The sequence below is a fragment of the Alosa sapidissima genome, chromosome 9 (assembly GCF_018492685.1).
Source record: "Alosa sapidissima isolate fAloSap1 chromosome 9, fAloSap1.pri, whole genome shotgun sequence".
In the NCBI taxonomy this organism is placed as follows: Eukaryota; Metazoa; Chordata; class Actinopteri; order Clupeiformes; family Clupeidae; genus Alosa; species Alosa sapidissima.
Window position 1 is genome coordinate 34,745,085 of NC_055965.1, and position 16,290 is coordinate 34,761,374.

At 39.7% G+C, this 16,290-nt stretch overlaps 2 protein-coding genes and 1 long non-coding RNA gene across 12 annotated transcripts in view; 1 reads left to right on the top strand and 2 right to left on the bottom strand.

The window, feature by feature from the left end:
• LOC121718788 (NACHT, LRR and PYD domains-containing protein 3-like) overlaps positions 1–16,290 on the bottom strand; it is a 1,510,793-nt gene that overhangs the window by 480,473 nt on the left and 1,014,030 nt on the right. The window lies entirely within an intron of this gene.
• Positions 1–16,290, top strand: part of LOC121719082 — a 530,903-nt gene that overhangs the window by 90,720 nt on the left and 423,893 nt on the right. The window lies entirely within an intron of this gene.
• LOC121718983 (butyrophilin subfamily 1 member A1-like) lies at positions 89–5,855 on the bottom strand. The gene is made up of 6 exons (XM_042104464.1): positions 5,710–5,855; positions 4,274–4,368; positions 3,378–3,443; positions 1,792–2,148; positions 1,177–1,446; positions 89–540 (listed from the first exon to the last, which is right to left on the bottom strand). The coding sequence occupies exons 2-5, from the start codon at positions 4,362–4,364 to the stop codon at positions 1,178–1,180; spliced, it is 783 nt and encodes a 260-aa protein (XP_041960398.1). The 5' UTR covers positions 4,365–4,368; positions 5,710–5,855; the 3' UTR covers positions 89–540; position 1,177.

Here is a 16,290-nt window from a genome sequence, read left to right on the forward strand (position 1 = left end):
CTTATCTTGGTCATTGCATGGATATTGACGGATGATGATTATTCCATCCCTTGGCATGCACAGACACATAACGCCCTCACAGACAAAATTACTTTACTCAAGGTCTTTATTATACAGTCCATCTGATTTAAATACAAAATACTACTTCACCAGTGTTTTTACTCAAGGTCTTTATGATACCGTCCATCTGATTTAAATACATTACTACTTCACCAGTGTTTTTACTCAAGGTCTTTATGATACCGTCCATCTGATTTAAATACATTACTACTTCACCAGTGTTTTGCTGACACGTCTGAGTAAATAGAATACCCAACACTCGAGGTGAGGGAACCGAAGAATCTAAACAAAGGGAACTAAAACAAATATCAGAACCACATGAACTAAACAAACAGAACTAAAATAAACACTGGAACCAGAGGAGCTAAACAAACAGAACTAAAATAAATACTGGAACCAGAAGAGCTAAACAAACAGACCTATAAGAGATCGGCATGATGTAGAGGTCTGCCATGGTCCGATGTGTATGGAAACCATCACCTGCAAAACAAACAAACAAACAAACAAATAAATAAAGCAACAGCAGCTCACTCATTAAAATGAAATAATATTTTCCGAGGACCTCGCAGTAGAAAAATGCAAGGGGCATGAATCAGTTTATATTTTCTCAAACAATAACAGACACCACTCTTCAGCTTGGCCAAAAACTAAAATGTATAATTTTCCTCTCGTTCCTTCCTTGGCACAGACTTTTCACACAGATCTGTTTCTCAAGGTCACCGAGTACTGTCGTCGGTACAGGAAAAAAAAAACGAAACCAAGGTGTGTTAAAGGGACACTATGCAGGTTTAGGTATTTTTGGGTACTGTAGAGCTCCCTCTAGATATATTTATAGGCTTGTGAACTTTGACAAAAAAAAGAGGCTGAACAAAATCGACACCCCCCTCCCCCTGTAAAACTGTCTGTATCTTGGAAAGTATTGATCTTACATAAAAGTCATTTTACAGTGTGTCTCCTGGATAACATAGGTACACCTGGTAATGTTTTTCAGAATTTTTTGAGACCTAAGTGCGTGGGCCCTGGTTGAATTGACGTGGAATGACCAAGGTGTGTGTGTGCGTGTGTGTTTCTGTGTGTGTGTCTGCATGTGTGTGTGTGTGCGGTAGGTGTCACTACCTCAGATGTGAATCTCGGCCTGCTCCACGTGGTCTTTGTAAGACACCCTGCAGACGTAGGCCGCGTTGGTCTTCACGACGATGCTCCGGCGCACGCTGGTCCCGCCCACTGGGTCCCACTTGGACGTGGCCGCGTCGGTGGTCAGCCTGATCCTCTTCTCATCCAGCCAATCAACAGCAGGCTTGGGGCTCCAGCCAATCGACTCGCAGACCAACTTGCAGCTGTCACCTTCACAGGCCTCAATGGTGATGTTGGGTTTGGACCCTTTGGCTGGGGACGAGTCGAAGAACAGGGGGATCATGAGTGTGTGTGTGTGTGCGTGTGTGTGTGTGTGTCTGTCTGTCTGTCTGTCTGTCAGTATGTGTCTGTGTGTGTGTGTGTGTGTGTGTGTACCTTGGACTATGAGTTGAATAACAGCAAAGTGCTGTCATATTGTTTGTGTGTGTTTGTGTCTGTGCGTGCGAGTGCCTGATCGTGTGCAAGTACGTGTGCCTGTGTGAATATAGTTTGTGAGCAAATGTGTACCTCGGACAGTGAGTGGAGTAACAGCGTAGTGATGTCCACAGCTGGACTGTGTTTGTGTGTGTGTGTGAGCGTGCGTGTGTGTGTGCGTACCTCGCACGGTAAGTGGAATAACAGCGTAGCGATGTCTACTCCCGGACTGCGTGATGCAGAAGTAGGACCTGGTGTCCATCACGCGTGCGGCGCTGAGCTTCAGGGACAGGTTGCCGTTCCGCAGCTCGTCCCGGAACAGCGCGGTCCGGTGCCGGTAGGCCTCGATCTGGTTCTGGTTCTCGTCCCTGCCGTTCCTGTAGGTGTGGACCTTGTTGGTGGGCTCGTTGTAGGTGTGGGTCATCCAGTCCACGTTGAAGTCTACGGCGCTGACGTGGGGATGCACGGAACACGGAAGCACCACGTCATGGCCGACCAACACCTCCACGGGCTGCTCGGAGCCCACCAGACGGAAGTTCACTGGGAAAGACCAGAGAGGGAGATACTGTAGATTAAGACCTCCACGGGCCGCTCGTAAAAGACCAGAGAGGGAGAGAGATTAAGACCTCCTCGGGCCTCCTCCACGGGAGAGAGATTAAGACCTCCTCGGGCCTCCTCCACGGGAGAGAGATTAAGACCTCCTTGGGCCTCCTCCACGGGAGAGAGATTAAGACCTCCTCGGGCCGCTCGTAAAAGACCAAGTATAGTATGAGCCATATTCATTTTGTATTATTTTATTTAATTTTGCCCGGTGCCACTAGGGGGGTTGTATGTGCTTTGTGGCTCAGCCCAGGTAGGCCATTTAACCTAGAGGAAACCCAGACACAGGTGTTGCTGATTTGGGAAGCAAACAGTTTTCGATTGTGCCTTTGTGCATATGTGCCTAGCCTTTGTGGTGAGCAATTCGGTTTGTTGTTTTGGTTACATGTATTATGAGTTAAAGTTATTGCTGCTGTATGATAAAATAAACATGCGAGAACATCACTGAACTCTCCGTTTGCTATGTTCGAGCGCACTGGGCGCACGTCTAAACCTAATCCGCCGTATTAGCAACCATTAGCAACCAGTACTTAATTTAGGAATTTAGTCAGTATACTCTTTTAATCCTGTGAGGGAAATCTCAGCACACAGTGAACACACAGTGAGGTGAAGCACACACTAATCCCGACGCAGTGAGCTGCCTGCTACAACAGCGGCGCTCGGGGAGCAGTGAAGGGCACTTCAGCCGTTCCTACTGGTCGGGATTCGAACCGGCAACCCTCCGGTTACAAGTCCGAAGCGCTAACCAGTAGCCTACGGCTGACCAGAGAGGGAGGTTAAGACCTCCACGGGCCGCTCAGAGAGGGAGATACAGACGGCTAAGCAGGGACATCTGAGCTCTGATGTACTGTAGTGCCACTTTAACGGTCTCAGAGCTGGGGCACCTGAGTTCTGACTCATTGCAAATACCTTTTTTTTGTTTTGACTGTTTGTTTTTGTCTTGCTCTGTTTGTGTTGACTTTGTAAAGTGACCTTGAGTCTGAGAAAGGCGCTAAATAAACAAAACTTATTATTATTATTATTATTATTATTATATACTGTACTGCCACATTAAGGGTCTCAGAGCTGGGGCATTAGAGTTCTGATATACTGCCACATTAACCCTTAAAGGTGTACAGTGGTAATGGTGTCAGAGTTCTGCTGTACTGCCAGAGCTGGGGCATCCTCACCAGAGTTGTCCTCCACATCCTGACTGTCCACGACCTCCAGGTGTTGGCCCGCCAGACGAAGTTCCACTGGGGAAAATCAGACAGAGAGACAGAGACGGACATTTGAGCACAAAGCACCTATTTACACTTTAAGTTTACAGTTTTTTTTTGTAAGGGTGGGCGAATAATCTATAATATACATACAATACAATACAATACATACAATATCTATAATAATACTATAATATACAAACCATAACAAAGAAGAAATGCTCAAACAACTAAGTGCATGTTGAACAGATATGCCTTTAGAGCAGGGGTGTCAAACATAATGCCCGGGGGCCAGATCAGGCCGCCAGCAGGATTCATACGGCCCCCCAGAGGATATTTTGGGTAGGAAGGGAAAATTAGAAAGAAAGATATTCAATGTGTTATAAGCAATATCTCTCTGATATGATAAACTGATAAAACCTAGCACTACAAACCATCCTCATGAAGGAAGAAGCTGATAAAAAAACTAACATTAACATGGAAGTAAGACATTTCAAGAGAGAAAGAGCAGTATATGACAGCAGTACATTATTGTGTACTTGTTTGCTCATAAGTTATATCATCTAACAACACTCTGATACCCATGCGGAAAAATGATAATGACGGCCCCCATGAGGTCTCATTCCAACAAATCCGGCCCTATCACAGGAACGGAGAGCAACTCATTCCACCAACATGGCATGTGACAAAGCATGTAAGTTATCTGGTGCAATGGGTTGAAATTGGGATTTCCTCTTTGTTTATCACTTTGGGCTTCTTACCTGCACTTGATGCAAAAGCAAAAGTGGACCTGTGTGTGACTGTAACAGTGATTTGTAAACATATGCCATTCATAACTCACATCCCAACTTCACTGGGCACTTTACCTGCTGCGTGACACTCTCTGCAAAAGTGGACCAGCACAATCACGAAAAAGGCCGCCAACGATGTGGGTAGAAAATGAGCCATTGCTGTCATCGCTCTGACAAATAATGTCAGAAACAACCAGTAAGTAAACAACAGTGCATGTTGCTTTTATATTAAATGGAATCTTGATCAATTTAATTTGACCTTTTTTTTTTTACAATAATTTACAAAAAATCCTCTCTTTAATGTCAAAGTGAAAGCAAATGTCTACAAAGTAAACGTATGTTTAACTTTATTTAATTATCCATAACTCATAATTCATCACACGTCAAAACACACACACACACACACACACACACATATCTGACTTTCTCCAAATTTTGCACACTTTTTATTTATTATTTTTGATTTCTCCTCCATCTACCCATGTCCTTGATTGCCTAGCCTTTCTGCCCCCCCCCCCCCCCCCACCCCCAACACACACACTTACATCATCACTGTCATCACTTCACATACATACAGCACACTGCTTGCTACAGTAAGCCTCCTCTACATACTTGCTGCACACTGCCCCCCCCCCCCCCCCCCACATACACAGCACATTGTCTTCAGGATCTTCTCCAACACACATCCTCTACATACTTACAGCACACTGCCCCCACCTACCCACACGCACACTACACACACACACACACAGTCACTGCTCCACTCCCCTCCCGCCCACACACACATCTTCACTGTCATCACTCACATACATTACATACAGTACTCTGCTTGCAATATTAAGTCCCTGCCCCCCCCCAATACACAGCACATTGTCTCATGAGGAAGCTTCTCCAACACACATATTGCACACTGCCCTCTCCCCACATACACAGCACACTATCCCATCTCCCCTGTCATCCCCCCAACACACACACCAAGACCCCTGGCAGTTGGGTTAGCCCCTTGAGCCGTGGATCTGCCCAAGGTTTCTTCCTTGGTAAGGGAGTTTTTCCTTGCCCCTGTTGCTCTTGGGTGCTCCTTGTTGGTGCCCCCCACCCAATCCCAATCCTCCCCCACCTTTTTTATGCAGCCCTTGCCACTTAATCTACTAAACCCCTCTTCTACTGCACTCTTTACCCCCCCCCCCCCCCCCCATTAATGCACAAATAGGCTGACACCAGACATAATTTCACTGCATTTCTTACTTCCAGTAACTATATGCATGTGACAATAAACTTCCTTGTATCCTTGTAACTCAGACAGTAACGTTATGGCTAACAGTTAACGTTAGCTAGAAGCTAGCTTCTAGATGAACTTCGTTATGAGTAACGTTAGCGATTATCGACTACCGTTACATGGCCATTGCTGTTCGTTAATAAATGTGTAACTTTACAAGCTAGTTTCACGAAACACCGTTAACTAAACTTGGCTAACAAACCATTTGATAAATGTGGAATGATGTTCTTATTACCTTGAAAGAGCAGCACGTTTGATATTCCTCTCAACTTGACTGACTAGTTGATTCAAACTCGAAATCAAAGATTCTAGAACAGAGAATCTTTACGTTACCAGGCGACAAGAGGTATGTGATGTGTCTTTTTGGTCTGTTAAAACCAAAGATTCTAGCGCTCTCTAGAATCTTTGGTTAAAACTACTGGTCTGGATACATTGCTCCTTTTGCTTTAAAATAAAAATGCGTGTAATTATGCGTGTGCTTTTAACATATCAGCGCATAGGAACTTCAGCACACAACTGTGAGAAGACCAATAGGCTACCTAACTAGATGGCACCAGCTCTTCAGGTCATCCCAGACAGCAAAATCAGATTGCAGATAGCGGACCGGTGCAGTGGTGGCATGCCACTTGTGGTCCGCCGTTGGACCACCATCTCTTCAAATTTAACTTGTCATGAATATTAGGAAAATACACGGAATGTTATTAAAATGATGAATGAAGTATAACTGCATAAATTAAAAAGATTTTAGACCAATAAATATTGGGGTAGGCTATATGTTGGCAACCTGCCAGTGGACTGTTATAAACTCAGCTTCCTATAGCCTAAATACAATATTTGTATGCAATTTTCTTTTAAATTTTTATAACAGTAGTTATTTTGAAATAATAAGGGAACACTGGCCTGGGGCCTCCATCCATTGCTCTCAACCACCTTATTCAGTCGTAATTTATCTACGGAAGAATCTTTGTATACAGTAGATTCACTTATTTAAACTGCAAAATAGCACAAAGAGAGATCTATCAGGATACTCTCCCTCAGCTCTTTTGTTTTTCTCTCAGTGGTAATTAAACGAACACCACAATGAGTGCCTGTGGCTTTGGATACAAGCTTCTACTGTAAATGTCTAGGATTGTGTGTGTGCAAGTGTGAATGCGTTTGTGTGTGTGTGTTTGTCTATTGACTATTGGGCCATATACTGTATGCAACTACAGGTAATATAAAGCTATACATTGATTTATTTAAGTCTGTTTGCTGCACAACTACTCATAACACACAGTCACTGCACACCAACACCTATTATTTTGAATCTGCTCTGTCCATTGTATTCCTAGCAGTATCAACACTCCTTTCAATACCTTTTATTGTTAGACTGTCCCGTACAAGTTTAAAATCTTTTCTCGATATATGGTGTAGACTGGTGTAAACATATAGATATGTGCATACATGTACACACATAGAGTGTGGTTTACATAAAGTGCAAAGTAAACCTCACAACATTTTGGGCTAACAATATAACAGACAATTGCACATATTAAGACAACCAGTTGTGCAAGAAAAGCAGTGGAGGGAGCTTACGAGGAAAGTGACTAAGTGTCCATTTAAAGTCACATTAATATACACAGTTTAGTGCAGGAGCGGACTTGTTTACAGGCCCCTTCGAGAAAAGAGGTGGGCACCAGGTTGTTGAGGAACCACCACCTGTGGGATGAAGCTGTTGCAGTGTCTGGCCATAGTGGCATGGACTATAAAAACTGCTCCCACCTGTTTCTGGAACCTTAGATAAAATGCATCAGTAAATTATGCTGACTTAAATTAATCAATCAATCAATCAATTTATTGTTTATAGTACAGTATCACTATGCAACACAGTCTCAATACACTTTACACAAACAAATGAAGAAATAATGGGGGGGGGGGGGGGGGGTGAAAACAAACAAGACGTGATGCTGGATGGAGTGGCGTGGCTCACCAGTGTACACATTACTTGGCACAGACATAAATACATTAAAAACAAATTAACAAATAATTAGAATTAGTAAAAGTTAAAATGGGATTGGGCCAAAGTCTCACATTCTTCCCCAATCTCCTTCTCAACAGAAAATCTAAAACCCCATTTTCTTACATAATCTTCTACCTGATTCTTCACTCCCTGTACCTTTTCCACTATAAAATGTATATTTATATAATTAGCAAACAGTGGCAATTGCTGGATGAATGTTAAATAATACAAATATTTTTTATATGTAATTTGTAAGTCATTTGTTACCCAAAGTTATCTTTCTTAATAAAATTTACAAATATCTTTTGAAAAAATCATAATGATACCTTTCTGATATTTGATGGCCTGTCTTGCTGTCTTGATGCATTTCATATGCAAAAAATTCATTCTTATTAATGGAGAAATCCGGCCAATGTTAACACAAAGCTCAGCTGATCATGTTCACGGAATACTGTCGGTCAGAAAAAAATGTGAAAAAAATCGGTGCTGTCTGATGCAAGTTAGCTGGCTAGTGGCTAAAGCAGCCAACGTTTGCTGTGCTATCAGGGCATGTTCTAAACTGTACCTTTGTGCCTTCCAATAGACTCAAAATGTCATGACAAGTGCAGTGCAACATGAACAGGGTCCTTAGCCTACATGACACCACTGTGCAGGTTCAACTAATTGTGAAGGAACAGTATCAATCCAGTAGTCTGGCTTTCTCCAGATCCAAGCTCAATCTTTTAAAATTGAACATTAGTCGGGGGAGTCTGTAAGTAGTTTCTACTGCACAAGAGGCGTAATCACTGGGCAGTTCTCTATACACAATTTGATAGTCCTTCAACCAATCAGACCAACAATCTGGGTGCGTCAGGTGGATAAGCCAGTTTATGATTGCAGAAGGATTTACAGGTTTCCAGCCTGAACTGAAAAATCATAGTCTTAGATTGTCTGTCTACATGAGTAAATATCTGAAGTATTTAAAAAAAAATGCTGACATTGTTGGTCTCAAACACTTTTTTTGGATAAAGTTAGGGTATCACTGTGTGTTTTCACAGGTCTATAATGATGCTATTTTAATTGCATTTGTCATCACAATTGTAATGTCAATCAACTGTGCTTCACCCTCTGCGGTAAGAAGATGGTAAATAAAATCAAATAGGTTTCAGTTTCATTAAGTGAATATTTGCATTGACTAAAAACCCTGAAAGTGTCAGGTTCAACTCAGGAATTGATCAAAACCCTATGAAAAAAGACTAAAAGGGACAGATAAAGTTGGTCTTATGAAAGTGGCACCATTGCAAGGGTCTCGTCTTATGATACAGTTAGGAAACAATGTACTGTATGTGAGTCTACTTTTGCTGTAAATACATTTCTGCATTTTTCCAACCACAATTTTTGATGTTTGCAGTCTTGCAGGCATTACTTCTACCATTTACCACAGTCAGTTTTGATTTCATCATCCCCTCTCGTTGTTGATTGGCCTGACATTTTTTTTTGTTTGACAGAAACTGAACTATGGTGTTCCAGACTAGTATCTCCCTGAAAGGAGAAAGATGGGCTTGGTCAGGCTAATATATAGCACCACCTGGTAAGCAGTGTTGGGGAAGTTACTTTTAAGAAGTAGGATTTGCTCGTTACTCGTTACTTCTTCAAAAAGTAACCCGTTACTTTACTTAGTCACCCTCTATGGAAAGTAACTTTTTATGTTACGTGTTACTTTTATGTTGCTCATGTAACCCACCTTAAAGTTTGGTTACTAAGACCATAACTTTTAGAACAGTTTGAGTTCAATAAATATTTTAATATATAAATATGAATAAATAGAATAAATATGAAGAAGTAGCCAGAACAAGAAGCTGAGTTTACATGATGATATGTATTTCTTTTTCATTCTCTTTTTGGTCTGCTTGAAAGTGCAGGTATTCTAAAATACTTTTATTGTGGTATAGTCATCTCCTAGGTGACGGGTTTGTTTTTCACTCTCGAGACTCCACTTGAATGAAATTGATTAGACGTTACTGATAATCCTCTTAAGAAAAATAATACTCTTTATCTAACTCTAATCTAACTTTTTCTAAATCTATCTATCATATTGAATCATTTTACCTTTCCTTATATCTATTTTTCTACGGATTGTTGAAGACCTGTGTTGTTTGAACCTCGAACTCCGGTGAGTTAAAATACTTCGCTAGCATTCTGCTAGCGAGTGATTAGCACCGTTAGCTGATTGTGCATTCAAGTCAATAGGATGATTAGCATGCTAGAAAACTGAGCTAACTAATTAAAAACCAGTCGGAGATGCTTTTACTTTATTGTTCTTTTAAGTGCTGCTATTGTAATAATATTGTCTTTAAGTATGTTTTTGAGTAATAGAGAAGTTGTTAATGAATATATTGAATTACATGATTTTAAATATATGATCGTTGGTAGTAACGAACTCCTAAGAGATAGGAGACGTTAATATTAGAATGTTTAGAGGAGCGCGCACAGTAGTAGCCTGTGTGTGTGTGTGAGTGAGAACGGCACCTCTTCTCTCTCATTACCAGCGACGCTAACGTCGTAGTTTGTGCCTAGCTAAGTTAATAGGACTTAATTGAACTGGAATTGTAGTTCAATTGGAATTTAATGATATCTTACGACTTTGATATTGAATATATATCCTTAATTGTATTCTCAAACTGCTGTATGCAGATTGGTTTTTTATGTACACTGGAACACTGGATGGCGAGTCAGTCCCCTTGGATCGATTGAACTGTTCTACCCTTTCATACTGGATAACCAACCCCTTGAACTGCCCTTTCATACTGGATAACCAACCCCTTGAACTGCCCTTTCATACTGGATAACCAACCCCTTGGATCTGTTCCCTGGATACAGATAAGCCTTCACACATACACTGACATTGTACACTCACACCACCTTACCCGGGTATTTCTTTTCTTTTGGACATTTGAGTTTTTTACTATTGATTTGATACTTTGAATTTTTAAGAGCTCTTTTATTATTTTATAGGGTTTTGTATTTATTTATTATTTATTTTCTATTTACTAATATTTTCTCTTCTTTTCTCTTAGAGAAAATATATTCTTGCATTTAATAAACCTGCATTATTTATTTATAACATTTTACATACTGGTGTCCTTGTCAATTTACTCCCCCCTTAATGCCGAACCTAGAACTGGCCTAAACTTAACAGTAACTCATAGAAGCACCTCCTTTTACTTTAAAGTGCAATTTATTATTAAGTAGAGTAGAGGGGTGCTACACTCAACTTTGGGCAGAACCTAATATCTGTTCCTAAAAATAAAGGCCTATATAAAGTACAGGCCTATATAAAGTATAAAGGCCTATATAAAGTATAGGCCTATATAAAGTATAGGCCTATATAAAGTATAAAGGCCTATATAAAGTATAGGCCTATATATATAAAGTATAAAGGCCTATATAAAGTATAGGCCTATATAAAGTATAAAGGCTATATAAAGTATAAAGGCCTATATAAAGTAAAGGCCTATATAAAGTATAAAGGCCTATATAAAGTATAGGCCTATATAAAGTACAGGCCTATATAAAGTATAAATATATAAAGTAAAGGCCTATATAAAGTATAAAGGCCTATATAAAGTGTAAAGGCCTATATAAAGTAAAGGCCTATATAAAGTATAAAGGCCTATATAAAGTACAGGCCTATATAAAGTATAAATATATAAAGTAAAGGCCTATATAAAGTACAGGCCTATATAAAGTATAAATATATAAAGTAAAGGCCTATATAAAGTATAAAGGCCTATATAAAGTACAGGCCTATATAAAGTATAAATATATAAAGTATAGGCCTATATAAAGTACAGGCCTATATAAAGTATAAAGGCCTATATAAAGTACAGGCCTATATAAAGTATAAATATATAAAGTATAGGCCTATATAAAGTACAGGCCTATATAAAGTATAAATATATAAAGTATAGGCCTATATAAAGTAAAGGCCTATATAAAGTATAAAGGCCTATATAAAGTACAGGCCTATATAAAGTATAAATATATAAAGTATAGGCCTATATAAAGTAAAGGCCTATATAAAGTATAAAGGCCTATATAAAGTACAGGCCTATATAAAGTATAAATATATAAAGTATAGGCCTATATAAAGTACAGGCCTATATAAAGTATAAATATATAAAGTATAGGCCTATATAAAGTACAGGCCTATATAAAGTATAAATATATAAAGTAAAGGCCTATATAAAGTATAAAGGCCTATATAAAGTACAGGCCTATATAAAGTATAAATATATAAAGTATAGGCCTATATAAAGTACAGGCCTATATAAAGTATAAATATATAAAGTAAAGGCCTATATAAAGTATAAAGGCCTATATAAAGTACAGGCCTATATAAAGTATAAAGGCCTATATAAAGTATAAAGGCCTATATAAAGTACAGGCCTATATAAAGTACAGGCCTATATAAAGTATAAAGGCCTATATAAAGTACAGGCCTATATAAAGTACAGGCCTATATAAAGTACAGGCCTATATAAAGTTCTACTATGGAGGGCATAACAGGTATTTCTTTTCTGCTCTTTATTATAAAAAAATGCCACAAGCACTTGACAAGAAAACATTGGGCTATTAGGCTTCAACTACAAACAGGCTATAGGCTACACCACTACAAAATACAGGTGAGCACAAAATACTTAAAGGAAAATTCCGGTTTTTAGCACTTTAAGGCCCTTTTCTGGTTTGTTTTGGATGAACTAGAGTGGTGGACACCGAAATTTTGACGATTGGTCCTGTCTCGACTTTTCTGACTCATTTTGAATCGCCTTTTCACTTCTCAGGGTGGCTGGCAATGGGCATACTGTAGTAGGCTACTCAAACATGTCCTAAAACAACCCTTAACGTTCGTTTTCAAAACTGTGCAACTCACCGAGTGGTTGTTAAAGATCCCATGGCACTTATCGCAAAGAGTAGGTGGTTCCCTGATTTGCTTTATTTATTTACACATACATAAAGACACACACACATGCACACACACACACACACACACACACACACACACACACACACACAAAGACGTGTAAACACACACACTACACATGCACACACACATACATGCACACACATGACACGCACAAACACGCACACAAACACACATACACACACACACACAAAAACACACAAAACACATATACACAAAAACAACCACACACTCTGCACACACTCAATTACAAACACACAAAAAAGGAACAAAGTAGGAAATGAACACAATTTGACAAGCGTGACTTATTTTTGTGGAAAAAATGTGCTGGACTGGGTGGCGGCCATATTTTGTACCGCTCTGCGGTACATCTAGTTGTACTGTACTGCTGATTTGAATGGAGGCCCTTGTATTACCTCTGCATTCTGCTTTCTCTTCAGTCAGCCTCTGACATTCCTGTTCGTCTTACTGATATTGGGGTTTATGGAGCAGGGGAGAATCAGATCCTCACCAGAAACCACATACAGGGGACTGGCTGGACCAAAAATCTGAAAAGTCCCTGTGCAAATAAAGATTCCAGTCTTAATTCACTTGACACTTGTTAAATCTTCATATAAAATAATAACGTAACCTTCTCTACATTTGTGTGTATTTTTATGTGTTAGATTACTTCACATGTTTAAAACACAAGAGAGAATACACTATGACAGGGGTCCCCAAATAGTTGGCCCAAGGGCCAAATTTTGTCAAGCATGCAAAACCGAAGGCCAAAGCATTCAGGATAAAACACACATACACCCGCAAACATTTAAAAATGGAAAAATAATCATCCTAACACTAACGCACATTTGTATATCTAACTCTGACCAAAAACATTTGACAAAAACAGACTTGTTTTATTTAGGTGCACCTGCACAAAATATATGTTCACCCAAATGTTTCATTGTGCTGCCTTTAACACCACAATTTCAAAGTCACCTTTTTTATCGCTCTCCATATATATTCCGTGTCTGAGATGTTGTCATAAAATGTCTAAAAAACGTGTGGCATCGCTTAGAGCACCTTTAAAACTTCAGTTGGCAAGTCTGACAGATTGAGAGCATTTAGCTCTCTTAAATGTTGAATGTTTACAACTCTCATGCCCCTCCCCCACTACCACCGAGCACCCTCTCATCGATTTTGTACTCGTCAGTGCTCGTCTACAATATTTGTAGGGTATAGGCTATTTTGGAATGAAGGACCAACAATGTTTGGGCTAAAGTGACTATGATTTTTATAATTTCATGTGCCAGAATGAAACAAACTAAATTAGGCATTTCTTTTGGGGAAAAAGAGGCAGTGAATGAAAGTTTAAAAAGAGTTTTTAAAATGAGATTACAAGGCTGTGAACACTTGTTGGTTGGTTGTCTTTTTGTCAACTAGATTTACTGCAAAGCACTACAAAATATGACCGCCACCTAGTCCTGCACATTCTCATGCACATTATAGTCTTCTTGCAGCTTTTGTGTGTGTAAATAGTGTGTGCATAGTGTGTGCTTGTTTTTTGTGTATATGTGTGCTTCTGAGTGTGCACACAGTGTGTATTTTGGGGTAATGGTATGTGTGTGCCTGCTTGCCTGCATGTGTGTATATTTTTATGTGTGTGCGCATGTGGGTGTGTTTATATGTGTGTGAGTGTGTTTATGTGTGTGTGTATGTACACATGCGTGTGTGTATTGATGTGTGCAGATGGATGCAGTGTGAGGATTCTCTATTAATACACATTCCTTTACGCGTGGGCCACTCATTTGGTTCTTGCAGGCCGGAAGTGGCCCGCAGGCTGCCACTCATGCCTCAGGTACCATCCCTGTCTAACTGTCCAAGGGTTAACTCTTTTACCAGGCAAGGATTTGGCAAGCCATCTCAAGACCTGGACCAATGACGGGGCCTATGCCAAAGACTTTTACTATTTCATCATGCAGTTTTCTAACTGAAGCTAGAAAGTTAGAACTAGAGATAAGTGCCATTCAGAAGGTCATGTTATGAGCCATCAAAATGATCTTGGAAATGTTATGTTAAAGGAATACGCCACCCCTAGGTGAAATTGGGTCACTCCCCGCAGTCCCTAGAGTTGGATGAGTGAGCCAAAGCGTTTTATAGCCGACCCAGCCATTGTCCTAATCTAGAAACGGCCCGGTTAGCTTTAGTTTAGCGTAGTAGCTGTAATCCGGCGATATCAGATAGCATATCGTTGCAAAAGTGAATCAAATAACTCAAGATTTTTTATAATTTTTTCTCGTAACCTGTACATTCACATCGAGTACAAATATCAATGCAAATTAACACGAAGGGATTTACTAGACCAATTTAGATTTGGAACTATTTTCGGGCATAGCACCGGCAAAGCACCGCTGCCAGGCGCAAAGACATCACGCAGCATCTGTAAACCCTCAACTTCCGGCAATACTCCAGCGTGACTACAGTACCAAGTTCTCTGCTACTAGGCTGACACTGACAATGTCCATACAGATTAGATATTTAATACAGGGCAACAGGGGCATAAACAGGATGGAAAACAAATGATAGGAAATACACTTATATGGGCTACTCGTCCCCATTTATTTTTATAACCTGGCCTTAGTAAAGTGACTCCTGTGTTAACTTATGTGGCAGTGCTACAAGCAGTTCGAAAAATATGAGAATTCTATCTCCCTATACACAAATTTACATACGTCACAAAAAATGTGCACACAACTATGGGGCAGAAAGCAAAGGAAATCAGTTTAGAGCTGAACTCCAGTAAAAGATCACAAGGAGTTGTTATGTTTAATGCAGAACTGTACAATGCAACATGTCATACTCGCTACACAAAAATCAGTAGATACATGTATAATATAATCTATAGATTAAATTAAATATATTTAATATAATCAATGGATATTTCATTTTGACCTTCTGCACATTCAGACACAATTAGAGACGTGGTACATTGAGTCCAAGGTGCAAGAACGCCATTCAAATGCTCCAACGCTTCATTTCCTATGAGACATTATGAGCAATTGGATATATTGTACAGCACTAAGTGACTATCTATCATAATAATAATAATAGATCTTTAAAAGAATCACCAGTAGAAGTTTTATGTAAACGTCATTTTCTGAAGAGAACAACTTTGCTGCTTTGAGTTCCTTGAGCTACAGTGAAGTCTAAATGATTAGGACCAAAGTGCATTGTGATACACTGGTACAGTAAATCATTAACTTTCAGTACTTTGTGTGTCTTATCAGGTAGCACAGGCATTAATACAAATACTGGAAAACCCTATTCTCATATACTGTAAGGCCAATCTGCAAGGCAAGTCATATAGCATTAGGCAACTACAAGGTAAATCATGCAGTGCTCTGTGTTTGAATATAGGCTGATCTTTCAGTCTGTTCACATCCTGTTTGCGATTCAGCAACTGTCCTTTGTTTTTTTGTCATTGATTTCTTTCTCTGTTTTTAAGTGTTTTTCTGATTTTACTGGTACTATATGTAACATAATAGAGTTGCGATCTGCTGAATATTATTGTACACACACACACACACACACACACACACACACACTCCCTATTGGTAACCTGCTGTTCTGCTACTATCCAATCACCTTCTCTAGTCCTATCCAGCCAATCATCTTCCATTTCCAACTCTTAACACTTTTGTTGTCTGGTAGAACAGATGGATTCAGGTTATGTTGAACAACATTTCAGTGTCCGGAGTCGCCAATAGACCAACAGTATGTATATGCTTACACTGTACCATTGTGTTGAAGTGTGTGTTTTGTGTGAGTAGTTGTTGTCATTGGTCTCTCTCTCTGTTGTGTGTAATGTGTGTTTT